General features: G+C 37.3%; 1 protein-coding gene across 1 annotated transcript in view; it reads right to left on the bottom strand.

The window, feature by feature from the left end:
• Positions 1 to 2,483: 2,483 nt before the first annotated feature.
• The window catches only part of PDGFB (platelet derived growth factor subunit B), a 34,148-nt gene continuing 25,801 nt past the window's right edge, over positions 2,484 to 10,830 (bottom strand). The window contains exons 5-7 of the mRNA XM_070947549.1: positions 6,770 to 6,905; positions 6,450 to 6,617; positions 2,484 to 2,804 (exon numbers count right to left, since the gene is read on the bottom strand). Coding sequence (XP_070803650.1) covers positions 6,481 to 6,617; positions 6,770 to 6,905 — 273 coding nt within the window. The 3' untranslated portion in view covers positions 2,484 to 2,804; positions 6,450 to 6,480. The remainder of the gene's footprint in view (positions 2,805 to 6,449; positions 6,618 to 6,769; positions 6,906 to 10,830) is intronic.

Genomic DNA, 10,830 nt, shown 5'->3' with positions numbered 1-10,830 from the left:
GGTGTTAGAGAATCATGGATGTTTTCATATGAAAAAAACTGGGCTGAAGCAAGATGTGTCATAAAAAATTATCTAGGGCACCCAAATATCAATAGCATCAGTCAAATGAAAGTCAAGAAGGAGATTATTAAGCCCCATTCTCTTTGGACAACAAAATCTGAAATTGGAGGTAAAGTAAGTATTCCAACTAAATTTTCTATTCTGCTTCTATAGGGAGATGGACTGAAAATGGAACAAGAGAGGAAAAGGTGCATTTTAAGAATCCTTCATTAGGCATGGGAACATGACAGAAAACAGTTTTCTCCTGTTAGAACCCTAGTTATTCCACATCTCTGTAGTAACTATTACTTAGTTTGCCCAATTTTAGCATCTTGCCTTTTGCCTCAACTGGAGTAAAATAGACTGTTTTTCAATTTGCACATCATACAACATTATTAGGTGGGTGGTTGCATTTGGCTTTAACATGTTGCACAGCCACTGTAATCTATAAACCATGGCTAATAGCTCAGAGCTAGGAACAAGCCCAAATGTGGCTCACCCAAAAATACAGAATTACCACCTGAGCTGCAAAAATCTGGGTTAGATAGCAGTAAAGACAAATGACAGAACTCTGTTCTACCATTTAATGATCAGCTGGAATTTTGCAGCACAAGACTGTTAATTCTAACCAACCATGGTTTGCATAGCTCATTTAACCTGTTTTAAAGATTGCAAAAAGCCTTATTTCTTGTCTTGATGCCTCCTTACCAAGAGCTTTTCACAGTTTCAGCTATTTAGACAAGATTCTCTTAACAAAGATATTTGTATTACTGCTGGATTCTGTCACATGTTCAGTCACTGAGGATAAAACTAGAATGCTTTCAGTTAAAATGTAAGCACGTTTTTCCATCATGAGGTGGCCAATAGTATAGAAATTATAGAGTTGGACCTTAAATGCCCAAACCTTGTTCAAACTCTACCCAACTATGACCTCAACAATTTTCTTTTTGTCTTTCCTCTTTTATAACAACACAGTAAATGATCAGGGCTAAAATGTAATTCGAAAAGGGGATATTACACACTCACATATCTCTTTCTTTTTTTTGTTCAGTATTCTCTCAGTAAAGGTCCATAGACAATTAAACAACTTTCTTACTTTCTTTCTTTCTTTCTTTCTTTCTTTCTTTCTTTCTTTCTTTCTTTCTTTCTTTCTTTCTTTCTTTCTTTCTTTCTTTCTTTTTCTTTTCTTTCTTTCTTTCTAATAAAGTGAATACCAACAAGTTTTTAACCACTGATTCCTGGAAGGCAGGCTACTGTCTCGACAGAAGACTCAGTGAATTTTGCATTTACTGACAGGGAACAACTTATTTATCGTCTTTTCAAAGAGAACAAATCCCAAGCTGGAGACCCAAAGAGAGAGAAGTCTGCCATCTCCATCAGATGTTACTAATTGGACTGGGATGAAGCCAGCAGCACTTTGTGTAATGATATTCAGCACCACTTAACCTTTATACATATTCAATACATTGTGCAGCATTGTATGGCTTTTCTGAGATTTTACACAGCTTGGTTTTCATAAGATTGGAAGATATTAACCTGAGATTAGTGCTGTAAGACTTGTGGTGTCCAGGATTGGGGTGGGTCAAGATGGCAAGGGCAACTGCCATCTTTCCTTTTTTTTAACTTCTGATCCCTTACAACCCATCTACGCCCCTGTATAAGACTGCATCTGGGCATAAATGACTATGCTAGAGAAAAAAATGACATACAAGTGAAGGCTGATGCTATATACTTGTATCCTAACAATGATTGGTTGAAACAGCTGCTATTTACCTGGAGTAGGAAGAGCTTTTGTGGTCTTAAGCAGAGACCTCTTGACCTCCACTGGCATTTAAGATCATTTATAGAGATGCTGATGCTGATTGCCTGTATACTGCCTAATCTTAAAACAACATGCTGAAACATTGCTGTGGCCCTGCTTACTAAAAAGCAATGCTTTATTCTAGCAACTACGGAGGCAGTGGCTGCAAAAATAGCCCAACGGGGGTGCTAGAAGCCCCAATTTGTCCATGAGTTGCAAATTCCCCATGCAAATTTATTAACAGAAACATCTCTAAACTCTCAATTAACAGGAGGAGCCAAGTCTTTCTTAACATCACTTTCAGAAATTACTTCTTTGACCCATGAGGAAGCTTTGAATGGGGATGGGTAAGGTGGACTCCCAACATAACTGCTCCCTGCCTGTTTTCCAGAAAGGGTCAGGAATGGGTATTTAGTATTGATTGCTTCAGTTCCCCAAGGCATGGTATGAAAAATGAAATATACATGAAGACATTAAACATATCAGTGGAAACATGACAGTAAAAGTCCTTAGTGCATCTGCTGTCACAGTTTGCCATACTGACTCTCTTGACATGCCCACTGCCACAGTAAACAACCTGAGTCCAGTTAAATCCAAGATGGGGCAAGAAAAAAAAAGGAAAAAATAATCTTGTTATATTCCTGTTTTCCACAAACCCACCACTTCCAAAATGCATTTGAGCCACAAGTCTTGCAACATTTCGATAGTGTTTGTTGCAGCAAAAAGCATGTTGTCCATCCCCATTGCTGTCGTTTCGCTCTTTATTTCCTCTCTCCTTTTCTCTTCTTCAAGAGATGGATGTAATGCCATTATGAACTTAAATGGCAAACTTTGGTGAGAAAACATTCAGCGAATGAGGAATTGGGAAGCACCGTTGGCCGTCCAAAAGGGCATTGAGGCAGATGGACGGAGAGAAACTTTTGATAACCCCATAGGGGCTATACAGAAAATATATTAAATAAACCTGAAACATAAGGAAAGAAAAAAAAGGAGGATTAGCATTCCATTCCAAAGAATAAGTCATCTGCTCATGGTGCCTAAATGATGTTGGTTGTGGTTTTCTTCACATTTTCATATCTAGAAGATTTCTGCCCTGACAGCTAAATTTGAGGATTGCTTCCATACAAAACACAATCACTAGGTGGGCGGCATATAAATTTAATAAATTCATAAAAAAATAAATAAATCTTCATTGCTTTTCCAGAAGTCCGGGATTTCTTTTGTTACAACTTTTTAAAAAGTACCCATAAAAATCAGTGTAACTGCTGGATCGAACCACAACATTTTGTGTTCGACATTCTGCCATAATAATAGAATTGTGTGGTGACCTAGTGGTAAAGACGCTCGCCTCCCACTTGGAAGGTTGAGAGCTCAATCCTAGGCAGTGACAGATGTTTCTCTTGCAGGGCGCAAAGAGAAAATATCTGCGGCATACTCTGTGTAGGTATCAGGAAGGGCACCTGGCCAGTAAATGCTCAACTCCATCCAGTCACTCCAACTCTACTCTGAATTAAGGGATTACTTAAGGGTCGCAAAAATAAAAAGAATGATGTCATAATACACCATCAGATGTCTACCACGACATGATTGTGGGGACACTCTATAGAAATTCATACTGAGTTTCATAAAATCTGATAATAAAAATCCTTCAAGAACATCCTAACAATGTTGGTGCCAATTTGTAGCATTCTGGTTTTCCTAAACTGTCTTGTCATTTTTTCAGTTATGATTTATGACAGGATAATTTTGAATCTTTTAAAAATAGCACTTTTTAAAGCTAAAGCTAAAGCTTTGTTTGATCATTGCAACTTTCTCATGAATTATATATGAATTTCTTGATTTGGGCTGGGTGGGCTTTAATAACTGGCTTCATTTCATATCACTTCCCACAAATAAAGCTTGACACAGTAATGGAAGATTCATCACTATAACTTTACTATGCTGAAAATGTTGCAAATAACATTGCACAGCATGTTTGTTGAATGGCAGTATTTGAATATTGTAGAAATTTGATCACCTCAGGGGCACTGCTGGGCAATTGATTGGCTGTTTTGGGTCTCCTGACAGTACATCATTTTGAGTGTCTTGAGTGATGTGATTTACTGTTGTTTCTCAGGTTGTGATTAGCTTATTTTATCCATTTCTTTTTCCTAGTACAAGCATGGGAAGCACTCATGCTTCCACTGTAATAGGCCAATGCTTGACAGGTTGAGGAGAAAGCAACAATTGAAAATGTGGACAGGCAGAAGATAGCTTGCAACTGCATGCTGCCACCTGGACTGGTAAGTTACAACGTAAAAATGTTACTGTACGGCAGGGGTGAAATCCACTTACCTTCGCTACTGGTTTGCAAATGGGAGCACTCGCGCATGCGCGCTCACTTCGCTTGTTCGTCACACCCTCTGCGCATGTGCAGGACCTTCTGCACATGCGCAGAGCATCAAAAACAGGACGTGATGACGTCCGGGCGGGTGGGCGGAGCCTCCCGACCCCTACGCTACTGGTTCACCCGAGCCGGATAGAACCAGCTACATTTCACCACTGCTGTACTGGGAATTTAAAGTATCTGTGGGTGGTTGGATTAAATCGTGTTGGTCTTTATTTTGCAGAGAGACTATGCAAAGGTGTCTTTGCAAGCACATGCTACTATGCTTCAGATACAAGTGTTGATAATAAAGTTTTGTACATGCAAAGAGCACTAATATAAAGTTGGCTTGGTTGGGCTGTTAAGCTTTCATGTGCATGCATGCTTTATATTTTTGTGTTGGATTCTTGAGCTTTAGTGTGTTTGTTGTTGCTGTAATTTTAATAGAATTTCTGCAGTAAATTTTTGCAGCAGCTTCCATCCTCATTTGTAAACAAGGAAATCAAGGTGTTCATTTTGCTGAGGTTATATCTGGCAATGAGGCACAAAAGAAAAAAGATGTGCCAAATCTACTGATTTATCTTACAAAATAGTTGTTATAAAGATTATAATCTAAATTAAACTTGCAGTGGCTAATTGCAAAGTTAAATTCCCATTGTTTGCTTTAATAATTTCAAAAACATTTCAAAACTCATCTTTTTGGTTAATTTTCCTGCAACTTAGCTAGACAGAAGGTGACACAATATATTGTCCTCATAGTCTTGTGGATCTGGGATGAGAAACACTATTAATGGGACTTTTTCCAAATTCACAGTGTTTCTTATATTCCTATAAATATAATATTTTATTTGTTTTCATTTTAGTTCAGCTGAAACACAGCCAACTGTTTCAGCAGACTGTTTCAATTGGGACTGTTTTGTCTCAGACTCATAATAAACACACATATTTTTGCACTCCCCAAATAAAATAAGGAATTCGGTCATCTGAATTCCTTCTCCAGCCAACTGTGAAAAAACAATGCCCCAGTAATTCAAATGGATTTAGTGTGAAAATAACCTTGGCTAAAGAGGCTCCCAAAATACAGCAGCCAAACAAGACAGGTACAAACTCCAATGTACAGTTAAGACTGCAGAAAGAATAATTTTAACCACCCTGCCTTCCATAGAAGATTTGTATCAGGGGTGGGTTCTAAATTTTTTTACTACCGGTTCTGTAGGCGTGGCTTGTTTTGTGGGCGTGGCTTGGTGGGGGGATAATGTGACTGGATGGGCATGGCCAACTTTTTTTTTTTTACTTTTAAAAGCATTTTTTCTACAACCTTAAGAGGTTGCAGAAAAAAATGCTTTTAGAAGCCTCTGACGATCAGGCAACTCAGCTGGGATTGCCAGAGGCTTTTAAAGGCAATTTTTTTTTCTACAACCTCTTCGGCCGAACAGGTTGCAGAAAAAAATGCTTTTAAAAGCCTCTGACGATCCCAGCTGAGCTGTGCGATCATCAGAGGCTTTTTTTTTTACTTTTAAAAGCATTTTTTTGGCCGAAGAGGTTGTAGAAAAAATGCTTTTAAAAGTTTTTAAAAAAGAGCCTCTGATGAGGTGGGCGGGGTAAGCGAGCGGTGGGGGCGTGGCCAGCCAATGTTATTACCGGTTCTCCGAACAACTACAAATTTTTACTACCGGTTCTTGTGAACCGGTGCGAACTGGAAGCAACCCACCACTGATTTGTATATTGTGTGGGTCAGAAGGAGGGCTGAGTATAAGCTGTTTCAACTCCTCCCCTCAGGATGCCATTATAGGCCATTGCATGCCAAACAATTAGACAGAGGGACATTTTTTTTCCCTCATGTCATCACTCCGCTGAACACCTAATTCTCACAGTGCCATCTAATGTCTATGTAGATTTACCTATGTAATATGGCTGTAGTATTATTATTTATCCTTCTTATCTTCTCTACTCCCCCTCTTATTGGTATTATTATTATGATTATTACTATTCTATTGCTTTGCATGTGCACTGAGTGCTTCTGTACTGGAGATAAATTCCTTGTGTGTCTAATCACATTTGGCCAAATAAAGTTCAGTTCAGTTCAGTTCAGTTCAGTTCAGTTCAGTTCAGTTCAGTTCAGTTCAGTTCAATTCAATTCAATTCAATTCAATTCAATTCAATTCAATTCAATTCAATTCAATTCAATATCAATCCAATCCAATCTAATCCAATTTAATGAGTTATTATATTTCGTACATTTACCTGACATTTGTACTTCTGCCTGCCAGCATTTTTATGCTGGGAAAATTTCTTTCAGTGCTTTTTTATCATGTACGTGTTTGAACTTCCGATGCTTCCTCTTTTGTGGCAGCAACCTGTGTGCTCTTGCCCTTGCTGGAAGAGAAGTTACAGCACTTACTGGGGACTCACCTGCCAAAAAAAGAGGGTGCACAATAAACATCAGTATATAAAAGCTTATTGACACTGACAAACATATTTTTAAGGAATTCTTTCTACTTATTATTTCAGACTTCTCTTCATATGTACCCAATTCTCATAAGCATAAATTCCACATTACTCACCTCTGTGCTCACGTGAATTTTCCCGACTGGGAAGTCTGGGTGACACTGGGTCACATCGACATGCCAGGTGGTCTTCTAAGGCTACAATTGCTTTATTAAAGACTGGCTTTTTTTCAGCAACTTCAATCTTATTTACCTATCAAAAAGAGAGTAAGAACAAACTCTGTGATACATAGCATTGTGAATTCATCTTAATTCAGCCAGCATTATTACTATTAAAGATTTTGCTTGTACATTTTAAAACTTTTCCATTGCCTTGCGATAAAGCCCAGGTGTAGCATGATTTATCCCAGTCAAAATAGCATCTTAGATTATTCTATTAGCATATCCTAATGAAGGACTGAAGCTAAAGTCCAAACTAGGAAAATTGGAACGTTTCACTCAAACTATCAAATTCCCCAGAAATTATCATCCATTTACTTGCCTGTCACCTCCTGCCATCTGGATCAAATTGCAAGTTGCTGTCACAAGTGTAACAGCAGATTTCTTATCAGAAGACAAAGGAAAAACTCTACAGCAAACTACTCTAGCTAATGGCTGCTGTTTTTCTTAGCATTTGTTCCATAGCATTGCAGGGTCTACCTGTATTTACACTATACTTGTGTAACTCTTACAGAAAAGCATTCAGTGCACGATACAAGAAGTTTCTTTTCTTTATCAGCAAGCCTGTCATATTGGTTAGGGCTGAGAGGGAGTAATTGGCCCAAGGACCATCCAGCTGGCTTCTATACTTAGGACCTCAATCTTCCCATTCCTAGTCCAGTACTTTAACTACCATACAACAAGGGATCTCTGAACTGCCCCACATAAGGGAAAGAGGGTTAAATCTGTAGGGTGACTGTGGGCTAAAGAAATACTTTTGGGAGGAGAAGGATGCAGTTCTACTTAAGTCTGTTTTAAATGTGAATGTGGCTATTATTTGCACAGCACTTTTGTGCTGCAGAAGCATTTTTGGTCCTATGCGCCAGGGAAACCCAGTACTAATCAATTCAAGGTTAGAAGGAGGACCATTTTAATCCCCAAACTTGGAGTCAGTTGCTACTCAAAGTATATTTTTGGATAAGATAGTGTCACACAAATTCAGAAGGCCAGAAACATCTATACCAGTCAGTCAGTCCTCCAAGAAATTGAGTCCAAAGCACACAATTCTGAAAAAGCAACATGCTGCATTACAACATTCACTGGCAAGGTCTGACAGTCACAAAACATACTTTTAAAACAGTGAATGTCTGCAGCATGTGTGGCTAATAGGGAAGCAGCCATGAATGTAATGAAGTTTTGCCAACATTCTCCTGGCATAATGGGATGGAAGAAGTGGATGGGATTCCTGTTCCTCCAGATGCCAATCCTTGTACGAGGTTGTGTGACTGACTGGTGCCCATCTAAGAATAAGGAACCACAATTGTGTCTATCTGGTTGACATGCTATGCAAATGCAGACATGAGTATGATCTTCCCAAGAACCTAGCAGTGACTGAATATCCCCTCAGTTTAACTTTCTGAAAAAGCCATATTCTACTCTAGCACACAAATTGCTTAGTAGACACTGTTTCTGAATAAAAAATACAGGCTTTTCTATTTTCAAAGAAACCATTTCAGGATCACATTCATGAACTATCCTCTGAACTGTTTTTTTCCACAACACTGCCACATCCCTATCATTCCACCCAACTTCATTCTCTTCTGCTTCATAACATTTTATGGAGAAAGGAATTTCCCACTTAGAAATGGTGTAACATTTTCCTTCCTTTGTGCACTGTTATATGAAAAAATCCAAGGAATTTGTTCTCATACAGATGTCAAGCAAGGGATTTGTATTTTAAAATGCTTTGTCCAGGAATAAACATAGAGATCCATATTGACTGGAAACTGAACAGCACCAGAAGAGGTAATTTGCAAGTTACCTATTTACAATGCATCCAGAGAAGATAACTTAGAAGAGCAATTGGGAATATGATATTTGTTAAGTGCACTAGCACAATAAAGAATCAAGCTGTTTGTTAGTATGTATGTTAGTAGGCTCATTTCTGCCAGTTCTACCACTGGACTACTGGATTTTATTATTGTATTACATGTTAAAGGATAATATGTTAGACTGAGTACTCTTCCTTCTTCAGAAAACTTAAAAGCCATATTCTTTTTCCCTCAAACTTGACAATCATATTAATTTTTATGGTCCACTTGCATTATTTGTCCATAATTTGTGACTTTTTGCTTGCTAATCATTATCTGTAGCAAACAGTTTTTCTTTTCATGACCTTTCTGCAACCTATGGCACTCTTAATGACTGCCTGCAGGCTCATAATTCAAATACAACTATCTTCTTTCCACGTCATTTTCTCAGTGTTCACAGTGGTACAATATTTGACTTTCATAGCACTGGGGAAAAAAACCTGTTCCTATATCTGTTGACATAAAAAAAATCCCCTAAACCTTAATGATCCTGCCTGAGTTTGTCTTTGCTTTCCTTCTTAAAGATTAATCTATTTTTCTCTGTATACTATCCATATTTACCTATTCTTCACCCAAAAAATCCAGAACTATCTACCATATCCGTACTCTACCATACCTAATGCTTCCATATGTTTAACTTTAGTCCAAATCACTATTTTCACTTTCCTAATAAGTTCTGCTGTTGTTTGTATATCTCAAATTCTTCATTCAGTTTCCAATTTCTACAATGTCTACTGTCATTTCTTCCAATTCCTCTAATAATATACTTGCTGTGCAAGTTTAACAAATAAGGAGTTAATAATATACCATACATCCATTTCCTCCATCTTTTTGAACTACTCTATTTTTCCAAATTCAGTTTTTATAATAGCTTCATTGTGAAATTTATTCAAAAGAATGGCATTCTGACATGCCCAATAGCTATAAAATGTCCCATTGATACGATCTACAAAATAAAAAAAAATCCTTGTTGTAGTCAAGGAATAAATCTTTCTTAAACATTAGATATATCAATATAGATGTGTATTTTCATTTTCAAACGTTAGGTCTCACAAATATGTCCATTATTTGTTGACTATAAATTCAACTCTCTTTTCCCTGAGCCTTTAAGCAGTTCAACGGGCATTTAATTTATATCTAATGCTTTTCTGTTTGACAGTGTTCTGTTGCTTTGCATCTTACATTCTCATTGAGTTGTTTCCTAAATATATTATCTCCCTTCAAATATTTCTATCATATCATAATCCCATTGGTAAAGAGTTTAATTAATTTCTCAAGCAATTTTAGTCTCATTTATTTCAATTAGATCCATTGCATAATTACTCTTCCTATAACCTTGAATTTTTCTATAACCTTGAATTTTTCTATGAGTTCTCTTATTTTCTTAAAAGCACCTCTCATCTCTCTTTTCTTGTTATTTTCCTCTTTGGGTTGAAATTCTTGATTGATATATATTTCCTTGTCCTTACTTGCTTGATGTTGGAAGTTTGCGATTAGTTGCTGTACTTCCTTCTTGTTGCCCAAGGCTTTCATAATGTCTGCCTGTCAAGATAACTTGTTCTGGAAGTCATTTGGATTCTTGACATTTTGAGAATCTTTTTTCTATATAAATTTTTGTGACTCTTATTTCTTCCCATAGTTTCTCAGTTCTTTTTGCTATAAGTTAATCATTACACTGATCTTAAGCTCTAATTGTACTAGGTCATATCCTGTTGGCATAAATGGTCTCTTTAATTTCCAAGGTTTAACTCATATATTTGACATAATAATTCATTATTGGTTCCTCAACATGCACCTGGAAGTTCTGGCTGACTGGCTTGTACTTTCCCATCTTCTGTTTCCTATACGTAGCCAATTTGATTTCAGCGATATTTTTCTGATGCTGCCCAGGTGTACTGTTTCAGTTCTATTGTTTTAAACAGGTGTTGGCAAATGAACAAAGAATTATCTTTGCCAAACAATATTAACCTACCTTCTGCATAATTTTGACCATACATTGTCTTTTTGTTCTTTAAATTTTATCTTATTCTTTTGAAGGTCTCATCAAGGCCACTCAAACATGATTCTTTTGCCAGGAAGCAGCAACTTGCAATTCTGATTCTGGACAGA

This window comes from Pituophis catenifer, unplaced genomic scaffold (assembly GCF_029215685.1).
Source record: "Pituophis catenifer annectens isolate HBS135680 unplaced genomic scaffold, rPitCat1.0.hap2 SCAF_7, whole genome shotgun sequence".
NCBI lineage: Eukaryota > Metazoa > Chordata > Lepidosauria > Squamata > Colubridae > Pituophis > Pituophis catenifer.
This window is presented reverse-complemented; position numbering and strand designations above follow the sequence as displayed.